The sequence below is a fragment of the Emydura macquarii genome, unplaced genomic scaffold (genome assembly GCF_026122565.2).
Source record: "Emydura macquarii macquarii isolate MOO-44397 ecotype Brisbane River unplaced genomic scaffold, CSIRO-AGI_Emac_v2 contig_1230, whole genome shotgun sequence".
In the NCBI taxonomy this organism is placed as follows: Eukaryota; Metazoa; Chordata; order Testudines; family Chelidae; genus Emydura; species Emydura macquarii.
The window spans coordinates 5,277,027-5,299,528 of record NW_027131367.1 but is presented as its reverse complement, the minus strand read 5'-3'; the positions used below and the strand labels follow the sequence as shown (position 1 = coordinate 5,299,528).

General features: G+C 41.1%; 1 protein-coding gene across 1 annotated transcript in view; it reads right to left on the bottom strand.

Moving 5' to 3' along the window:
* LOC137152805 (uncharacterized) overlaps window positions 1–18,098 on the bottom strand; it is a 110,220-nt gene extending 92,122 nt beyond the window's left edge. The window contains exons 1-9 of the mRNA XM_067547772.1: window positions 17,725–18,098; window positions 12,549–12,658; window positions 11,689–11,899; window positions 8,115–8,273; window positions 6,869–6,969; window positions 4,037–4,263; window positions 3,037–3,175; window positions 2,424–2,609; window positions 1,653–1,800 (exon numbers count right to left, since the gene is read on the bottom strand). Of these exons, the coding sequence (XP_067403873.1) occupies window positions 1,653–1,800; window positions 2,424–2,609; window positions 3,037–3,175; window positions 4,037–4,263; window positions 6,869–6,969; window positions 8,115–8,273; window positions 11,689–11,899; window positions 12,549–12,650 (1,273 nt within the window). The 5' untranslated portion in view covers window positions 12,651–12,658; window positions 17,725–18,098. The remainder of the gene's footprint in view (window positions 1–1,652; window positions 1,801–2,423; window positions 2,610–3,036; window positions 3,176–4,036; window positions 4,264–6,868; window positions 6,970–8,114; window positions 8,274–11,688; window positions 11,900–12,548; window positions 12,659–17,724) is intronic.
* Window positions 18,099–22,502: the final 4,404 nt, after the last annotated feature.

Below are 22,502 nucleotides of genomic sequence, written 5' to 3'. Positions count from 1 at the left end.
AGACGGGAAGGAAGCCACCGCTCTGCAGATCTTTCCAGCCCTCCCTCAGCACAAGAGGTTCGTATAACGATCTACTGCGTCTACTTTCATCATTAGGCTAAAGTAGTCTCTGCCCTGTAGCTTCAGGCCCACGGTTAATCTCTCAAGCACCTGTCCCAGCTGTGAGAGCCAAGGGCTAGGTTCAGAATTTGAGCCATTGAGAGGAGAAAAAGAACACTACACTCTCAAAATGGGGGGGGGGGGAAGTGAGTGGGAGGAGAGCACCACATTTCCCAAACACGGCTGAATCATTTTGGCCAGTTTAGCAGGCTGACAGCAACAGCCGAAGAGCGAGGAGCTTGTCCTTGGTATCTCTCCAGAGCAGCGGCTCCCAAACTGTGGGCCGTGACCCCAAAAGGGGTTGCGCCATCAGCAGGTGGAGGTCGCAGCAATCCCTAGCATGGGGAGGACACCATTTTGCTCCACCCCGCATGACCGTGCATGCACGGTGCCTCCGAGGTCACACGGTGCGGAGCAAAACGGCGTCCTCTGTGCAGTCTGGGGTCCTGGTGGGAAATACTTCATTCAAATGGGGCCGCGCTGACAAAAAGTGTGGGAAGCCCTGCTCTAGATTCCCTAGCTGTGCCTGCCCTGTTCACAGAGCCGGCTTAAGGCACAGGCGCCGTCGGTCTATGTTTAGGTTCTCTGGTGACTGGAATCACTCAATTACCTCCAAAGCTCAGATGTCATTTACAAACATCCGGTTTTAGCCCTTGTCCCAGCAAAGGGAAGGTTGAGAATGTGACCCGGATGCAGCCAACGCAGAAACATCTACCGGAGTGTCTACAGGTGTGAGGGAGTCGACCCATTCTCCTGCGGTGTTCGCTCCAAGACCCACTGCTCTGGGGGCTTCCACCCATGCCGGCTCAGCACAGCACTGTGTGCATGGCAGGAGGAAAGGGTGCAGAGGGTCCCATGCAAGCAGAATGACCCTGGCTGCTGGGCTAACTTTTGTATATGCCCTTATTTGCTGCTACCCTGGCTGCTTCTGCGGGGAAGGGGAGTTCTGTTGCAGGAGGACAAGATGGGGTGGGGAATGCTGCTGACACTCCAAGTGGCGATGGGGGTGGTTCATGGTACAGGGGACCTGGATTGCCTTAACTTTGCCATACACCGTTTATGATGTCAGAGAGCATGTACTGAAGCAAGGGGACAGTCAGGTTTGGAAGATATTTTTATATTCCCAGCTGTGAACATCAGCCAAATCTGAACAACAGGCTAATTACTGGCCACTATTAATGAGAGTGTATTTTAAAAGGTGAGGCCACCTAAAGTGGGAGATGAGCGCTAATGCTTGGTTGAATGGGACAAGACAGAGGGATGAAAGCGGCTCCTTATGAGATATGGGGCTTATTTATGAATCCAGGCCTAATCGATTGGCTACTGCCTGGAAATACTGTTTAACACCAATTACACATGAAAGACACGTTATGTAATCCACCCCATGTGTGGTGGTAAATTCTAATTCTACATTTTCCTTTGTTCAGCGCTAGTCTAGTATCACTTTTGAAATAAGTGTGTGTGGGGGGAGGTCAGCGGGGGAGAGAGAGACTGATAGGAGCAAGTGTATGTATTTTAAAAATGTACAGTATTTTAATTATAAATATACTTACCAGGCAAAACTTTATCAAAATAGATAGCCAAGAGCATATATAAAACACTGTCAAAAATCAGTAGGATGTAGGCTCTAAATACAGCATATGATTCCTCCGTAATGTTAGAAAAATAGAAACCTATTCCATATTTTTCTAAATGTAAAATCTGAAAGTAGAAACAAAGACTAAGAATCTTCAGCTGAAAAACCAGGCTCACAAAGTGAGAATTTTGATGAAATTTATGCAACCCAATTACCCAGAGATGCTTTGGGAAGTCCAGCCCTATAATCATCCCCCCCCTTTAGTTTCTTCACTAGAAATATATTTCTACGAATGATAGGGAGCGTAGATGTTTTCATTCAAAAGGGCTCTAGAAACAGATTAACAAATGACATACAGAAATCACTTCTCCCACCAGCAAAGCGCAACCTCCAAATACCATTTTGGAGCATTTATCAGAATCTTCTACTGGAGGCAAAGTAACCCAATACAAACAAGTTACATTCCTATATCGTGATTGCTTTCTTCACATGGGGAAACTGTAGCAAACCGGTAGTTTCTAACCAATGTGTAGGTGTGCATGAAAACTGCACTTGCTGGGACGTTTGAAAACTAGACAGCAGCAAACTCTTTGGGGCAGTGTTTATACAGCACCTAGCATACTGGGGCCTTTAAATGCTACGACAATACATAATAAGCAGTACCTTACCTTGGCAACTGTCAGGCACATACAGCCAATTAGCTATCAGTTACAACTTTACTACATACATGTTCCATAATTCACCCTACCTTTGAGATTCCTTTAGTAAAGGCAAAGGGGCTGAGGAGACCCAAAGTCCATTCCAAGGGCGCTGGAAGTCTTTCCATCAATGTCATGAAGCTCAGACATGCAGAGAAAAAGGTGAGGAGGAATCCAATGGAGCTAGTGATCTTAGGCTTCTTTAAGAGGGAGCTGAGCATGAAACAGAGGTGGATCTGCAAATCAGGAAGCTTCCAGTTAGCAGGACACATTTTCATCAGAGGTTTAAAATGCATCATAAATATTCTGTCGGACATGCAAGAGAGCTGGACTGAGTTCGGATTTGGCCTTTAAGAGACCAACTGGGAGAGTCTAAACTCAGTGGGAACTGCAGCACCTCAAGACTTGGCCTATCAGCAGGCATTCATGACTTGACTGACTGTGAACACTTTAATCCATGTTCAGGGTCTCTGTGGGCTATGGACAAGAGTGAATTCGAATCACAAATCCACCCACAAAGAGCAATTTTCTTTACAGAACTTTGATAGAGAGAACATAAGATGTCTGTGCCCATGTGGCCAGGAAATAATGAAATAATGTCTGTGCTGCATGCCGCTTTAAAGTTAAAGAGTGGAGAAATTTCACTTTAAAATCCCAACTTACAGAGGCTAGGCCATACAAGAAAAACAGAAGTAATACTGGAAAGAAGCTGCTTGTGTGGAAATATCCTGCAACCATGACAGCCGTCAGCAGACTGGCTGTAATCAAAACACAAACAGCATACAGCAAACTCCAGGATAACCTAAAAATGGAAATATATTGTTATCTTTCTGGGCAATTGATGATGGTTGTCTTGATTTCAGCCATCTGGCAAATCCCATTGTTAGTTCAAATACGCCGGCTGTCCCGCGAAAAGTCCATGACAACATTCCACATACAGATGTCAATGTGATTGACACTAGTCAGGCCCTATAGACAGGAGATCATCAGACAATGAACTTGGGAACCCATCTGTCCCTCCCATGGGAAATGAGAAAGAAGGTTGAATGGGGAGGAGAGCTCTGCAATTCTCACATAGATTTTTCCTCCCCAATCTTTCCATCAATGGAGGTGCTGTTTGTCCCATTCCCCCCTTCCCCCGCCCACAGAGAACAGGTTGTCCCCAAGCCCCACAGATATCAGGGGACCAATTCTGCAATTCCACCTGCTTGGAAACCCCATGCATCTGTGTCAGGCCTGGATCTCCATGCTAGCTACGGCTGTGCTGCTAGGACTTCTACCCCGGCAGCTACTGGGTCAGGATATGAGAAGTCTGTGGCTGTCTGATATTTCTGCCCTCATTTCCATAAGTCTCGTGAGAGGTGATGCTCATAAACCCCAAACACTGCCCCAAACAATGCACCTTGATCATGGTCTGAAGGGACAACCTCTAATGGTAACATGGTAATATCCACGCAGTCCTTGGCCTCTCTGATTTGGCTATCCGTAAGGGTGTCAATCTGTAATTGAGGTTGCCTCAATTCTTTCTGAGAATTCCTCCTGTCCATGAGAAGCTGGCGTGAAACTGTCTGTTCATTTTACAAATACTGGAGAATATATGTATTTTGACAAATATTGACTTAAGACAGTAAACCTATGCACTTCAGCTACTTGTATAACTCACCAGAAGGCTGCATCCTGTAATCCCATAGTCTTCTTCAACTCCTTGAGCTTCCTTTTTTCTCTTGTAAGACTGATTGACAGAAAGTGCATAAACGGAGAGAAACACATTGCAATAGTAATAATGATAAAACTATAGTCCAGGGTAACTGTTGGTATGAGAGCTGGTGATCCCATGCGGACACCACTAATCGATTTCATCTCTTCCCAGACGGAATGATTTGTCGTCATCTACAAAATTCAAGTTAGCATTCAATTTAGTTTTCTGTAAGGAAATAAGGTCACAGTACAGGGTTATAACATGCCACTTAATATGGTTAGTGGCGGTTGGTCAGTTTGTTAACTGATCGTGTGTTTCTGATTACTGCTACCTTCTCCTTTCCAGCCTTGATAAATGCCTTTTGATCTATTCAAATTCCTGACACTAAAATGGTCTTCCTAGCATGTTGCTCTAATTATATCACCACTTCTCTGCCTCCCTGCTGTGGTTCTCTCTCATCCTCCATCAAACATATACTATATATCCAGTCTTTTAAGGCCCTACCTATCACCTCTCATATGTTGTAGCAAGTGATGCCACCTGCCTCCCAACAATGGCAGCCTTCATGGCCTGCTAGTTCAATTCTCTGTCAAGCACTTTCACTTTTTCTCCAATGCAGCCCCTTATCCTTAGGAGAAGCTCAATGATAAGTCTGCAAAGCCATGATCCTCCTTCAAATCCCTTCTTAAAACTCACTGCTACCATGATGCTTGCAAAACACTCAGAAATAATTAGGGAGCTGATGTGGTGAGAATGCTGCTTATTATAGCAACCAACCATTTCATTGCTGTCTTGTTCTCTCCTCTCCTCTTCCCCCTGCTGGTTTTAATTCATGCAAGAGCCAGGACTGTCTTTTCATATGCTTAGATTGTAAGGTCTTTGAGGCAGGGACTGTTTTTTTTATTACATACGGTTACGGTGCCTAGCACAATGGGATCCTGTTCCTGAGTGGGCCTCTAGGTCCTTCCACAATACAAGACAACTAAATCATACATTCATTAATATTATTACTAATAGTCACAAGTTTAAATTGCTCAAGTGAAAACATGCCTTTCTATGTTTAGAACGTTGCACGTAACAAAATCCAACAATGAAGACAGGCTCAAAATAAGAACTTGAGAAGAATAGCAACAGAACAGAGATTTGTGACCAAAACATTTAAAAAACAACATTTAAAAAAAATTAGGTAAAGTCAAAGCATAAAACAACAACATCAATGCTCTTTAAATATCACATGTTACACAGGAGGAGAGACACTAGGTGATCACAGTGATCCTTTCTGGACTCGGACTCTACGATGATGCTAGTAATTACATGCCAAAAGCCTTCAAGCAATCAGAAACAGAAATCATATAGACCTTGAGGCCTGGTTTGTCAGGGACATCCCTGTAAACATCCCAGTAGATAGACTAACGGCATATTGGGCTGCATTAGTAGGTGCATTACCAGCAGATCGAGGGAAGTGATTATCCACTCTATTTGGCATTGGTGAGGCCACATTTGGAGTATTGTGTTCAGTTTTGGGCTCCCCACTACAGAAAGGATGTGGACAAATTGGAAAGAGTCCAATGGAGGACAACAAAAATGATTAGGTGGCTGGAGCACAAGACTTATGAGGAGAGGCTGAGGGAACTAGGCTTGTTTAGTCTGCAGAAGAGAAGAATGAGGGGGGATTTGATAGCAGCCTTTAACTACCTGAAAGGGGCTTCCAGGGAAGATGGAGCTAGGCTGGTCTCAATGGTAGTAGAAGACAGAACAAGGAGCAATGGTCTCAAGTTGCAGTGGGGTAGGTCTAGGTTGGACATCAGGAAAAACTTTTTCACTAGAAGGGTGGTGAAGCACTGGAATGGGTTACCTAAGGAGGGGTGGAATCTCTAGCCTTAGAGGTTTTTAAGGTGCGGCTTGAAAAGCCCTGGCTGGGATGATTTAGTTGGGGTTCATCCTGCTTTGAGCAGGGGGTTGGACTACATGACCACCTGAGGTCCCTTCCAAACCTCATCTTCTATGATTCTAAGCCGTCGTGGAGAGCTGGCTTTTTCCTGAGCCTTCACAAATTTGAATCTAGGGGCAGGTTTTTGAAGGTGCAATTGGGAGTTAGGCACCTAACTGCCACTTGTATCTTTTCAAATCTCCCTCCTAAACTGGAAGGCCAGGTTACCTCAGTGACAGTTCCTCTCCTCTTCATCATCCCAACAGTGGAGACCAGGTTGCAGCACTCTGGCCAGCATTCGCCCACGCTTGGGCTGCTGGGGAAATGGCAGCAGAGAATTCTCAGAGGTGAGACTTCAACTCTCTGATCAGCACCTTGCGCTGATCTGAGAGAGACCAAAGTTTTCAGCCCTCAGAACATGCTACCAGGGCTCCCCTCCATCTGTTCTCTCAGATCTTTTACGGGTAAGCTGAGCAGTTCTTTTTTTGTAGCTTTATAAAATGACAAAGAGGCACCCCTCAGAATACTCTAGGCATGCCTGCCAAATATTTAAAGATCAATATATCATCAGAATAAACAGCAACCCCACAACACATGCTATTACTAAAGGGCCATGCAGCAAAAAAATAAAATAAACTATCCTGTATGCAGGCACACCATCCCTAACAATATTTGCTTATTCAGCAGGTTTCTGAGTCACTCCCTAGGTTGTTTTTCAGCAGAAGTTCCTGAAAGAAGACAATCCACCACTCCTTTTACAGTTTAATAATTCCATGTACTAAAACAGCCTGATTGATTTTTCTTAATGATTAAGGGTCAGATTAGAAGAAACAGAAAATACATTTCAAATCAAGAATTCTGCTTACTTCTATAATAGCAGCATCGATGCTCGATTGCAGTGATAGAAATCCTTTGTACCAATACATTGGACTATGACAGGAATCTGATGAAAAATTATAACAAATATCTGCAAAGAGGAAAGGACAAGCATATTGCTTACTTATGCGTGGCAATCATTTTAATGCAGTATCACGGTTGAGATTTTAATCCCACAAAAGTCAAGAAATTCAGATTTGATTTGATTTGATGGTATAACAACAACTCTGTAATGACAACAAGCAATTAGCTCCCAAGAACAGCAGGAATAACAAAAGACCAGCAGTGTGTTGGGCTAGTTCAGTGTCATCCTACGTCGTAATGGCAGGATCCCTATTGCTGTGGATACACCTTACAGCCTCACTCTTTGCTCACTGCCTTGTGTGCATGTGAAATGCCCAAGCTTCCATTTACTTCAGTGAGACAGAATCAGCTCCGTACTAAGGATCTGGGGCATATTTCTTAATTCTTTAGATAGGTTACAACATGCCCAATGATTTAGTGTTTTTAAAACTTCTAATGAAAGCTGCTTGACTGCGGTCTTCTGTTCACCAAACAATCCAGAACCCAAAACCAAAGAAGAGACCAAAAACCTGGCATAGCATGTCTGTGATGCTGTAGGCATTTCCAATCCCTGCCACATCCACGTGCCTCACTCCTGCCCTGAACATCTGCTGTTCAAGGTGTGTGTCTTCAGGGCAAGTCAATTCATCACTTCACTATGTAGACTCCCAGCAAGAGCACAGGGCTGAGAACACTAGTTTAGTTCTTATTGGCCATCCGTTGCTAATTATTGGTCATTATTAGTGGGTTTAGATGTGTAAAATAAGTTATAGGGCAAAAGGAGTGTACAAAATGCATGTTAATGTACACCACAAGGCTGAACTGTCATGCATGAGTCTACATGATGAGACCTGGGAAAAGTCTGAAATGGAATGTAATATATCAAGTGGGATGGAATATTTCAAGTAAAAGGAAGAAATATGCCTAAATTCTCAATTAAAAAAAAAAAAAAGAGAGAAAATCAGCTTCTACTGTCTATATATTTAAAAGAAAGTTGATGTTGGTTTTTATATTTTTGTTTTGTTTGTTACAGACAATAAAATGGACTTAAATTCGTGGTTCTTTCTAGGCCCAAAAATCACATATAGACTAAGGGTCAGATTCATTTCAATAGACACTACACTAATTTACACCAATTGAGGAGCTGTCCATATTTATTCATTTTTTAATTACCTAGGTGTCCAAAATGCTCATTTGGAGCAATCACATCCATGTGAGAAAATCTGAGGTGATAGGAGAAGTCATCTTTAAATACGACCCCTATAATTTTATCATTCAAAATCCATGCTGCCTCTATTGCTTTTTCATCTTCCATCACTTCTGTTTTTATACCTGTGGTTTATACAAAAAAAAATTATGATCAGTCACTACAACATTGAAAATGTGAGCACTAGAATTTTACATGTCTAACAGTTTCGCCAGCTGTGCATCTTTCCCCTCTGATTTTCTGTTCTCTGGGTCATGTATATTTGTGGATGCCTTGGATCATGTTAGATTTGATCAGTAAATTTTATTGTGCATGGAACAACAGGTAGGTATTTTACTCCACAGATGGCACTTTATACAGTAGTTATCTAGAGATGGATATTAATTTAAGAGCCTTAACTAGAAATGGCTACTGTATAAAGATAGAGATAGAGATTCTCCCAAACTAAAACCCAGGATCCCAGCACCCACAAACTTCTGCAGGAAGCAGTGTGGAATCCATATATAGATACACAACAAACTTCGCAGCTGGTCCTTATTTCAATAAGGGGTTGATTGAAAACCAAGATTCTAATACAGTGCACTCCATTTATAAGAATTACTGATATAAGAATCAACGGCATATAGTGATCAAAACTACTGGGACAAAAATCATTCCTATGCTAACCATGCTAAAATACTCCACTTACAAGAATCATTTTGGGGCAAATTGACTACATGTAATACAATACTCAGTCAAGTGCAATGGCATGTAATAAGCCAATAAAGCTGTTTTGAATTTGATCACATCTCACATTATTAGGCACATAGTGCATATAAAGCATAATCCCTATGTAGAAAAAACAAGTTGTGCTGTTTATGGGAGAGTCGACATGGCCGGTAAAAGAAAGACGCTTTCAGCAGATAAAAAATGCCACCTTCTGGAGTCCTATGACAGTCTTCCCAAGACCAGCCAAAGAAACGCAGCTCAAAAATTGGGCATTCCACAACCTACATTGTCTATGATCCTGAAAAACAGGGAGAGCATCATGCAAAACGAAGGAGACAAAAAAGAATGTGCTCAGACAAGGCACCTATGGGCGAGGCAGTGCTCATAAAGTGGATCAGAAATGCCAGAGAGAGAAATGTCCTCCTAAGAGAACCACTGGTGAGGCAGAAAGCAGAAGAACTGGCGTTGGTCTTGGCGTTATCGACTTCAAGGCCGGCACTGGTTGGTTTGAACGCTTTAAAAAACAAGACGGGATTGTTTTTAAGAAAATGCATGGAGAAGCCGAAGCTGCGGACATTAAGCCACAGGAAGAATGGTTAGAAAATGAGTGGATCGAAATGAGACGAGACTTTGCTGAAGAAGAAATTTGGAATGCAGATGAAAGTGGAATTTACTTTCGAGAGTGCCATTAGGCAGAACTCAAACTCAGACCATAAACAAGGAGGAAAAAAGTCTAAAGAAAGAATTATTGCTCTGTTCATCTGTTCCATGACTGGTAAGAAAAAAGACATTTGCATCATTGGAAAAAGTCAAAACCCATGGTGCTTTTAAAAAGTGAGACATCTTCCAGTCTGCTATGCTGCCAATGCATCTATCTGCATGACGGGGTATCTATTCAGTGAGCGGCTGAAGGACAAGGATCAAAAGTTGGGCCAGGAAAGAAGAAAGATTTTGCTACTTGTGGACAACTGCACAGCCCACATAACATAAAATCTAGCACTGAGGAATATCTGACTTGAATTCCTCCCAAAGAACACAACTTCTATCCTTCAGCTATGTGATCAGGGAATTATCAGAACCGGCAAGACATACTTTCGTGAGCAAATGGCTTGCATGGGGTTGTGCCACATGGATGATGAGAACAATAAAGCTACTGCTGTGGAAATTGCCAGGAAGATCAGTCTTTTAGATGCCATTCTAATGCTTGCAGAGACTTGGTCGGACGTCGATGCTTCAACAATCTGGAATTGCTACAGAAAAGGAGGTCTGGTTATAGAACCCTGGGGGAAGCCATTGTTGAGCCACCAAGAGAACTCAATGCACATGAATCTGAAGAGTGGATAGACATCGATGATCATGCTTTCGTTATGCAACCTGTCTCTGATGAGGACATCGCGACTGAGATCAGAGACCAATCCGAAGTGAAACCCGAAAACAATGCAGAGGCAGATTCTGATGATGACAAGGTAATTGTCCCATCCTTGACCCAAGAGACAGATGCAATGGAAACTTTGACTAATGGCCTGTTGTACAGGGGCTTCAATGATTTTAACCTTCTACATCGCCCTGCAAAGGATATTAACAATGTTGAGGATCATGCAATAATCCAGGGAACACTAGACAAGTTTGTAATCAAACTAAGTGCACTACAGCATTGTGCATTCACGGTGCCAGACATGCCGCTCCAGTGACAGACGCTGACACTCTGAAATAAACATTACTATGAGCCAATACTGTTATACAGCTGTTTTCTTGCTTTCCATTTATATCTGTGCTATAAAGGTCAGTGTAATGCACCTTCATGTTAGGTTTGTTGCATTTTCTGCAATTCCACTTGCAAAACTCAAATCATCCGGGATGAAAGTGATTCTTATTCTTACAGGTGCACTTACCTCTAATTATTGGGTGTTTGAAATCTGGATTACAGTTTTATGGCACAGGCCTCATCTCTGCTACAAAAGGAGAAGTTTTATAACATCTAGGAAGGTTTCTGATCTGAGTTTTTTATTTCTTATTAGGACCCAAACCCGGCATCACATATGGCACCTGCAATGCCAGTGAGCAGTTAATCAATTTGATTTATAATCTGGTATCAAGTGTGAAATCATATATTGTTTCAACTTCACTGTTTTCCTTTCTGAAACCCCTTCTATGACTGCTTGTGAAGTTTCTAGAATAATGAAAGAACCATTAAAATTCAGTCAAATTTGTCAGAACACTGCTTATTGATCAGGCTGCTACATATTTTCATGAAACTGAATTTCAGGAGTATTCCTCAAGGGAATAAACATGTTTCCCTTGAAGCCGTTGTGCTGTATCATCTGTTAACATGATACATCAGGAATGGAAAATTTCTTACTATAATTTCCTCTTAATACAAAACTCACAAGCACTCAGAGAAAATTAGAAGTATTGGATAATGAAAACAGATCTATCTGCGACAATGGATGATACCGGATGACAGCCAAAAGCATAACTGGATTCAAAAAATAATTAGATATGTTCATGGAGGATCAGCCATCAATGGCTATTAGCCAAGATGGTTTGGGATGCCACCCCATTGCTCCGGATGTCTCTAAACCTCCAACTGCCAGAAGCTGGGACTGGATGACAGGGGAGGATCACGCAAAATTGCCCTGTTCTGTTCATTCCCTCTAAAGCGTCTGGCACTGGTCTTGTCAGGAGACAGATACTGGGCTAGATGGTGTTATGCTGACCCAGCATGGCTGTTCTGATGTTCTTATGAATATCGTATACTAGAAGAACATGTTTTAAAACAGGTTCGGTAGCGAAAGCAATAACAACTCTAAATATTTAATGGCCATAACATACCCTTCATTACAGAGTCTGAAGCCACTTTATTCATTATTTGTCTTGTACTGCTTGTCATGGGTGTATAAGCAACTGTCATCCCAGTAACATTATAGGCAGGGTCATCTAATCGTCCCAGGAAACCACGAGGTACTTCAGGATCTGGGAGACTTGCCGCCATCATTGATACCATGTACACCACAAAGACAAATAGTAGTGACAGGATCCACTCCTGAGTAATGGGAAAGAGTAAATGAGCAGGGAGAATGGCACAACAATTTGAGAGAGAATGTTCCCTCCCTGATTATCAGATAAGCAATAAAGTGAGTCAATACACTATAGATAGAACAGTTTTCCTTAAAAAGAATGCAGTTTCATCAAAATCTAAATCTTGTCACAGAATATGAATCCCTTCAACATCATTCAGAGTTCACAACTTTCACATTTCCTAATGCTTGAAAATCTGAGTTGCAGATACAAAGAGTGATATTACCCATTACAGCAAAGAAACACAGAGCCCAACTCTTCATACAAAATGTACTGATTTTACATTAGTGCATATATAACATGAGCACTGTGCTCTTCATGTCACCACAAAAACACAACCAGCTATTAAAAGAACTGACTGAACAGTCAAAAGCAGTTTCCATAACAATCCGTTGTTGTGAGAGTTTCTGCTATTGTCTGTTGTAGCAACGAGAAAGAGATCTGTGACGGATGAAAAAGCCTCGCAAAGAACTGCAGTGACAATTGGGGCTTTTCAAATATTGTCTCACTTTTACTACTCTCTCAAATACAAAGTGTTTTGGGGTGGGGGAAAATAACTCTCTCACGTGATCCAGCTCTTTTGTTTTGTTTCCAGATTATCTTTTTGTACTTACCAGAAAGGTCTGCATTTTCATCCTCCATTTGATAAGGAGATTTTTACGTAAGAGAGCTCTAGTTTGCTGGCAAACACTCATATTTCTCTGAAGTCTCTGCATTTCTGGATCTAGAGAGAGAAACAAAAGGATGTAGATTCTAATAAAACAGAAAAAATAATTGCTGTATTTGTACAATGCTTTGCATTCAAGGCTACTGAAGCACTTTACCAAGCTAAGCAATATTTCCAGTTTACAGATTTGGAAACCAAAGGAGGGAGAATTGAAATAACTTGCCAAAGTTTCTTCATACAAAGGAAGTCTGTGTTGGCATAAAAATCAAATTCAGATCTCCTACAGCCTACACCCTTGCCTTAATTAACTCCTCTCCCATGGCTTTTATAATTACTATTTGGTGAAATTGTCTCTTCTGTACAGTGAAATTATAGGTGAAAAGGAAGTGCGTCTCTCCCTAACTAAAATATTTACTTTACTAAAAAATATTAGGGGTGGGGAGAAACTACAAGGATAAGGAAAACTTTTCTGTTGCAGGTGCAGGGTTTTCTTAACTTTTTCTCTATTTAGTATTTTTAGTCTTCTAATTAGAAATTAAACAACAGGAAAAACTACTTCATTTTAAATTATATTAGTACTTTCAGGAAAAAGTGTGTAAGCATTTTGCTGTTTATAGTTTGAAAGTATTTTTTCCCTAAAAGGCCCTCAAATTACACTGTATTTGTAATTTGAAAAATAGAAATCCAATTTACTAATTCTGCATTCATGAATATAGAGATATACAAAATGGCACTAAGAAATTGGAAATATGTTTTGAATTTTTCAGTGGAATCCTAAACAACCAAACAATGTCAGGAAACCTTAAAAGACTAAAAAAATTATTTTCATATCTTGGCTTAACAGTGAACAAAAAGTGTTAATTTAAAAGTTAAAGTCAAGGTTTTTTTGTTTGTTTGTTTTTTTGTTTTTTTTTTACAAATTATGCATAGTTTTAAAAAACAAAACCTGGAGTCCTTCAAATCAAATGCTATTATGTCTAGGAATGCAGCATGTAGCCCTAAATAACCATTAAGAGATGAGTGAGCAATACAAAAAAGGATTGTTCAAACCACCAGCACAGATTCATCTTGCATTTGCATTCAACCCCTCTTATTCACTAAGGGCTCAATCCTGCCAAGGGTTAAGTAACTCCTGAAGGTGCTTTGAGCTGAGCACCCTTAGCATCTCTAGAAGTCAATAGGAGTTGAAGGCAGTTCGACATCTTGCAGATTCAAAACCAGGGACATTCTTGAGTGATTTTTTGTTACCAATGATAGTCAGGTAAAGAGAAAGAGTAACAAATACTCCTGACTACTTGTGAGATTATTCATCTGGAAGTGCTTGGCTGTCCCCTTGAAAATTGCTTTCAAAGCTGGGAGTTATCCAGTTGAAGCAGAAACAAGAACATGTTAGGTGACCAATCACAACACACAAAGAAAACACTTAAAGCACTAGTGGTAGACAATTGTTTGAGCAGTCCATAAGAGTGAGCTATGTACAGATAAATCACCACATAAATCAGTCACGTTTGAGTAACTTGTGCAATGTTCAAGAGGTGACATTTGTAAAATGACAAATTTCCCAGATCTAATTACAATCACAAAGCCAAAATACAATCATACTAGGATATGGCTAAATTTATACTGTCATACAAACAGGTGTTCTGACCTGCCAAGAATTCGAGTTCAGAGACAGAGACAAGGCGGGTGAAGTAATATATTTTATCAGACCCACGTCTACTGGTGAGAGAGACAAGCTTTCGAGCCACACAGAGCTGTTCTCCAGTCTCTCTCACCAACAGAAACTGGTCCAATAAAAGATCTTACCTCATCCACCCAGTATCTCTAATATCTGGGGAACAACACAGCTACAACAACACTGCATTGCTCAGTTACAGGCTTTTTAAAGGATAAGACAACCTCGCATGTGATCCTTTAAAATGTCTGTAGCTGAAATAAAAGGCGCTTGGATGCATTTCATTGTTTTCCCTTTGGACATCGCTTCCAGATGTTGCTGAACGGACAGATGGAGTTTGTTTATAAATTATGTCAAATGCACTTCCCTGGCTCGGTTCCCCTTACTATTGTTGTTGTGTGGTGTCCTTTTTGGGGGCGGTGAGCGGGGAAGTAAAACATTTGCATCCTCCAGGTGCAATAGGTTTAGATTTCTAATTACTTTTTCCATGCTAACCAAGGAACCTATCTTGCAATGTGCTTGTGCAGCCTCAACTGTCATTGATTTCGATGGGATTTGAGATCACTTTGCATGATAGAATTGGTCGTCTTAATATTTTTTTACTTCAGACTTGGAATTTGATGACAAACAGTACAAAAGAAGAAGGAGAAAAGATAAAAGTGCACATTACACTGTCACACCCTCTTTATATAATCTGCTATTCTGGAGTAGCGATATACACAAAAATGTGACTCAAACCAAAGTTATTTACCACATTATTTCATTATTATTAATTACTACGGGTGGACCTCTGTCTGCTAATAAAGCCAGGAGGATATGCCACTATAACTGAAAGAGTAGGATTGCAGTAGGCTATTCCAATGAGAAATTACTCTAATCATCTCATTATGGAGGACATTTTAGACCCAAAATTACCTCTTAGTAGAGCAACTTGTTGCCCTAATTATTTATACATGGAAAATGTTGAATAAAAAACTGAGTTACAAGAACCTTGGTTATAAAAATTAATTCCTCATTTCAAGCTTCTCCTTTGCTATGACGGTCTCATAAATAAATACATACTAAAGAGTACTTTACATCTTCAAATGTCCTGTACAAATATGAACTAACCTTTAGCATTTATCTCACATCAGTGATCAATCCCCATTTTACATATGGGGAAACAGACACAGAAGGTAATTGATTTGCTCAAGAACAGACTGCATGGTCTGTCTGATCCCATGGAGCCAATGGCAAAATGCCCATTGACTCCAATGGGTAGGATCAGATGGAAGTTGGAGCACAGGGGATGAAGGCTTATCATGGTGTTGAAGATTTGGGTAGGAAAACAGGACAGGAAAGCAAAGGATCAAGGAATCTAAGCATCTGCAAGGAGAGGGCCTTTTTTATGAAGGGATTGGATGTTTTTAAAAAAAATTAAAGAAGTTTCCCAACCAAACACTTGAGTGTGGAGAATTTTAGGTTGCAAACTCATATCAATGTGTGTAAAATTATCCTTTAGAAGATTATGTTAAAAAGAAAAGTCAGAAAACCAGGTAACAAGTCAAAGTTAAACTCTAACTTCCATGGCAAACCACAGAATCACAGACAAATCACCACCACAATCCAAACTCTGCCCTAGGAAGGATAATAAAAGTCAATATTTATACTTGGAAAGGACAAACATAGTTCCCTTGTTACAGCTGGACTTTAACTCCCTGAAGAATAGCTATAAAAAACTTAAAAATTCATTCTGCTGCATATTTACACACATAGGGCAAACCAAATCTGCAAAGCATGGCAGACGTGCCAGCAGACAATAATTTCACATTATCTTCTAGACCAAACATTCATGACAAGAACCACACAATTACATCAAGCAATCAAAGTCAACTGTTTCATCATTCCTCTCTTAGACAAGTTAACTAAACACAAAACTTCAAAAACAATATTGTGCAGTACTTTCTAAATGAGTTTGAGAATATTACATTATAGGAATTCTTCAGGGGCAGAGTCAAGCAAGTAATGTGGAAGTACAACTTTGCCTTTCAATTCCTTGGTTGTCTGCTATCCTGCAAGATGTTAAGTAGTAAGACTGCACTATATCAGATCTCTTTCTTTTTCACATCTAGAAGGAGATTTCTATGGTACATTTCCTGGGTTTCTAATATTTTTTATTTTTAAAACTCCAGTGTTCTTGAAAGATAACATACACTTGAAATACGGATATATGCCTGCAACTTTAACTTCACAAAAATGAAACTCCTTGCATGGGAATTGCAAAGAAAATAGGGCACCAGGTACTAATACCATGTCTCTGGTCATTTTTCCATAAACCACCTCTAAGACTATGTTTACACTGTAGCACCTATGCTGGTATAACTTCCTAGTGTAGATGCAGAAAAAGGTTTTCTGCCTGCATAGGAACAACACCTCATGGAAGGACAAAATTTGGTCTACACTTGAAAGTTATATCTGCATGGCTGCATTGGCCAGCAGGGTGAAAAACCATACCCCTGACTCTTGTGGCTATGACAACATAACTTTCAAGTGTAGATGCAGATTAGTCAACGAAAGAGCACTTCCGTTTAACGTAGCTAGCGTCAGGTGTGTCTAGGCTATGGAGACTATACTGGTGTTCCTATGCCAGCATAGCACCATAGTGTAGATGCAGTCTACAGAAGGAGTTTTTCTGTCCGTGTAGGAATGCCACCACCTTGAACGACATTAGCTACATCAACGGAAGCACTTTTCCATTGATGTAATTGTGTCTACACTGGGGATTTACGTCAGCATGGCGACATCAGTCAGGAGTGTGTTTTTTTCATGCCCCTGACCAATGTAGCTATGCTGATATAGCTTCCAAGGAGTTGGTGGTCCTATACCGACAGAAAAAGCCTTATGTCAGTGTAGGCTATATCTGTACAACAGGGCTATGCCAGCATAACTATGTTGCTATAGCCTGCCTACTGTAGACAGACCCCTTTAGTAGCAAAATGCTGCAAGAGATGGTGGAAAACAATGTGGAGGAATTTTTATCTGTGTTTTTAAAAAGTATCTCCCCACTGGAATTTTTAAAAAACATGTAAAGGAAACATGTCACTTTTTAATTATATGCATGATCTTTTATTTATTTATTTTAAATTGTGCTAAATTTAATCTGATTGCTTCCTTTGAAAACCAGAACACATGCTCCAGAAAAGCATGCTCTGTGAAAAGCCCAAAAATTGTTACTGTATTATTAGATGACAAATAAGCACAACAAAGGCAATGAAGCCTTTAAATGGCAACACACTTCAGTAGAAAGTATTTAAACTTCACACTTGAGAAAAATTCTGACTCTGCTAACCATGCACTTCAAACAAGCTTTTAGTAAACAAAGCAGCAGGGCACACTGGAGCAACATTACTCTGAGCGTCTTTAATTACCAGAGAGTCAAATAGAATTTAAAAGAAATTAGAAATCTTACCTTAAAGGGGAAAAGTTTTGAGAAAAATTCAGACTATTTGCTCTTTTAATGGATCTGTAAATAATGCAGAAGTCTTTCCCTGTAGATATTTTCCAAGCATTTTAATGACACACTAAGTGCTCCTTTGTGGCTTTCTGCCCCCTACCTCCTCCCTTCACTTCAGTAATTCTGCCAAAAAGGCCTGGCTTACATAACCACTAGCTTCTCTCTTTTTACACTCTTTGGCAGTTCTTCAGCTTTCTTTCTTGTCTATAGCGCTAACGGAGGATATTGCTGCTGAGGTGCTGAAGGAAAATTCCTCTCAAAAGTTAGATTCAGGAAACTCTTGAAACTTGGAATACAAAAATAAAAAACAGGCTCTGCCTTGTAAAATCTCTTGGTCCTTCCGCAACAGTAGCAGCAGACTTTAACAGCAGTGCAATGATTTCTTGATGTAGGTAGAAGGGCGAAAAATTGAGCCTTATTTACCTCCACAGATCAATAACTTTGTTTGCAAAATACTGAATATTACAGAGTTTCTGTACAGTAACGCCAACTGGCTGGAAACACCAAATAACAGTTTCCTTAACACTGTAATATTTTAAAAGGGAATTCTTCTAATTTTATCTATAGAACAGAGGTTAAGCTATAGAGCTGCACTATATCAGCGCTCTATTTCTTTTTCACAGCTAGAGGCAGATTTCTAAGGCACATATTCGATAGCGAAAACTAGGAATGTGGACCCTGGCTTCTAATTACGTTTCCAAGGGCGACAGTAGGCACCCCCTTGTCAGAAGGATTCAGAATTACCTGGGACAACACAAGAGAAAATGGTCCAAAGCGAATGCTGCATTGGAGTTAGAGACATAACATTAGTGTATAACAGCCAAGCAAGAGTGAGGCCTGTGACAGGGTAAATCAACCGCTCCTGGTTGTTAACTTTCAGCTGGTGAGCCAGCCCCTGGAGGTACCTGCACTGCCTCTTAGGCCGGGTGCAGGACTGGGAAAGGAGGAAAGTGGAGAAGAGCAGGCAGGGATCTCTAGGGGCGAGCGGCAAGTCTGACTGGACACATGGGCTCTGACGAACTGCAGCCTGCCGGAACCCCGAGGTAAGGGGAAGAACGTGCTAGCCCCAGGGCCGTGAGGTTGATCGACGCACAGCAGCCTGTGGTTAGACAGGAGGAAAGACTAGAGTGGCTGACGTGTGTCCAGTGAGGAAGAGGTGGGTGCTGAGCCTAGCTGGGCTGAGGGTTTGAGGGGGGAGATTACGTTAGTGATGGATTTCAGTAAAGGGTGCTGGTAAGTGCCAGCCACCTCCAAGCAAACCTGAGACCGTGGGACTTCCTGGCCTGCAATCAGCATGGGGGCCTGTGTTCCGTTGTGGCGGAGAGTTGGTATTTTTTTTAGATCTCAGTGGTGAAGAGACAGGCAGACAGGAAGTGCCCATTCAGCGGTTTATTTAAGCAGCATTTAAGTTATGAGAGTTACAAATTTTAAGCTATTGCAAGCTGCTAACAGTTGGGAATCAGGCGCTTACCAGCACGAGGTGGGGAGGCCCATTCTACACCCTATAAGCGAGTTGCAACCAGGAAGCCGAGCCACCCGGGGCATCCGCTAGTACCTCCACGGATCCATGGAGAGCCTCAGGGCAGGGCGCACTTGGAGGTCCTAAAATACCCCCTTCCCCAATTCTAGCAATAAGCTTATTGGCTACATTTCAATCCCCTTGGGGATTGGGCCTTAACACTTGTTTCCTGTTATTTTATTGGCAGTTAGCTAGGGGCCAATCCGCAATAAGGTGACGTTAGTTGTTTATTACTAGAGTTGCTGATTTTAGTGCTAACGCTGCTAATTTTTTGCTGATCCTATGGTCAGCTGGCTTCTATATTCATCTCGAGGATATTTCCAGATCTGGAGTCAGTTCCTCTTATTCCTTACAAGTCCTGGGTCTTGAGAGGCCTCACTTTTGCTCATAAGCCTGCTGCCACTTTTAGGGCCTACCTCTTGCCATACTAAGCTGACCTCGCGTTACAAAGTCTTGCGCGCCCTGACAGGGCCCACGGTCAGTTACCAGAAGGAACAAATTCCCAAGTCATTAATACTGTAGAGCAAACGATGAGCTTTGGTGTTGCCCCAGGTAAAGAGTTTGTAACAGAGCCTGGGGTGTTCCGCATCCTCAGAATAATACTGCACCTACCTGAGATTGAGAAATAAACGTCAGATCCAAATCCATCCTGCACAGCCTGATATCTCCATCAGTGCTGAAATCTCTAATTATCCTGTTATACCTGTGAGGCAATTCCCCGTCGACCTGAAACTAGCTCAGACGTATTAACTGGCAGTTCCACTCGCAACAGTGATGCTATAGGTAAAATCCAGAGTAGTTTCTTGTGGAAGCTAAATAGCGTCTCATTACTCACCTGGCCAGGCTGTTGTGTGTTTGAAGCCATACACATGGAACTGAAGGCTAGCTGCATAAAAAACACTCCAGTAACGAGACAAACAGGATGCATTAAATGGCCACATCATAACATAGACACTTGTTTTTGTTAAAGTGAAACAAAATATAATGACCTTTAAAGGCTGAATTCCCCCTTTTCAGCATAGGATAGCGTGTGTCAATTATTCCCTTCACTCCAGAGAAGTGAGACAAACGGGGAGGCAAGAAGTTCTGACGTCTATTCCCAGCTGTCCCGATGTGACACTTGACCCTTGGGCAAGCCACTAACCTTCCAACAGCCTCAATCTCCTCATTTGTAATATGGGACTAATGCCACCTTTACCGGGGTGCTGGGAGGCGTACTTAGGATGGATCTGGAATGTCGCATGTAGAAGGGCAAGATCAAATGACGAGCAGGACAAAGAGCAGATTCATGGATCTGACATTTCTGAGAGTGCAGCGACAAGGACACAACGTTCTGTAAGTTCCTACACGGGGAACAAATATTTAATAATGGGATCTTCAGTCTCGCAGAGAAATGTCTAAGGAGGTCAGACTAGATGATCACAATGGTCCCTTCTGGCCTTGGACTCTCTGAATGTGTGGAAAGTCCTGTCTGTGCCGTAAGAACAGTGAGGGTTAAGAGGTGAACACTTAGCTAAACACATGGTTTGCATGTAGGGCGTCACACTGACTCTCCCGTCCATGCTGCACCCGTTTTACCCTGTACTCTTGAAAGTAAGGGAGAGGGCACATCGAGAGCCTTGAAACTTAATGCTGCCTGCTGTGGAAGGCTGCCTAGTGCATGACATGGCTCGTACCTACACATAACCTCCACTCACGCTTGTGTTGGTGCACATCTGCCTTGTGTCCCCGGATCTGGGTCGTCCAAGGACTTCCAGGATCAAAGTCTTTCCTTTCCCAGGAGAGGTACAGTAGCTTGAAGCCACCATTGCACTTCCCTAATGTGGGATTGGTCCATGCCTGTGCCAGCCCGCAGCATAAGCCGCTCTAATTTACATCTTTTCCCCGATCCGAATGGCAGGAATAGACAGACTGCAAACATGTTCAGGATGTGTCCTCGTCCCCCAACCACATTCCCTTTACTGAGGGGCCCTAAGCTACCTAGCAATTCCCCTTACCCTGGGACCAGATAAAAAGAGAGACTCGGGATCTCAGTGTTAGCACTTGCATGTTGAACATGTAAAGTGCCATCTATTATACCACCAGGTGAAATGAAGCTTCATTTGACTGTGAAGACTAAAGATATATATTTTCACTACTTATAGTGCACAGATGTCTGCATAAAAGAGGCATTTTCATATTTTGTAAATTATTTGCTTCTAAATGTGATTTTACATCCATACCAGCTACACAACACCACCCATCTGTAAAGTCTGATTGTTTGTTTTTCGACTGTGCTCCATTAACATCTTTATACAAAGCAATTCATCCTGGCCACTTGATTTCCTCAACAACAACAAAACCGAGGAGGCCCAAACCTGCAAGTTGATCTGCACACACATAAATATCCATTTCTGGGTAACAACCTTCCGAAGGGACGAGATTTAATTTAGAAAAGAAAATAATTCATTTGTCTAAAGTACAAAAGTTGCAGATCTACATATCTGGCTTTTTGTTACACTGAATTATATTACAATGCTAGTATTATATGCAACATCAAACCATGTCCATTAATGCTAATTAAAATAGAAATGAAACATTTTAGTGCTTTTAACCGTTTTACTGCTGAAATTGTTTCTATTAAAAAACTTCCATCCACAACCATATCAAAGCAGTACGTCTCCTGCTCTTTGCAGAGTTCTAAGAACACCTGAAATGTGCAGCAACAAAAATGGTCCAGTTACATCCGAGGACTTATAACAAATATATTAAATCTCATTATTATTATTTTTATTAAAGCAATTTATGGCCTTGTAATTGCCCAACAGATGAACCTCACAGAAAACAGTGTTTTTATTAGAGATGGGGGGAAACTAGATTTTGCATTTCCTCGGTAACTTCAGGAGTTTGAATTTTTTTTCCATTCAAAAATGAAAGAAAAACCAAACATTTGGAAATTTAGTAAAAACAAAAACTCTGAAAAGATTTGCTTCAGTTCAATCTAAAGGTATCATTTTAATAAAAAAAATTAAACCATGTAGTTCCAATTTGACCTTTAGATACTTAAAAAAATTATATAAAATAATTATATTTTTCCTGTTCCAAAAATATCAAAACATTATTTTTTCTAAATGCAATTTCCTTGAAATCAAAGACATATTTTCAAAAGCAAAATCAAAACTGACACATTTTTCCAAACCTTATGATCTAGATCAAAATGACAGGTGCAGATACA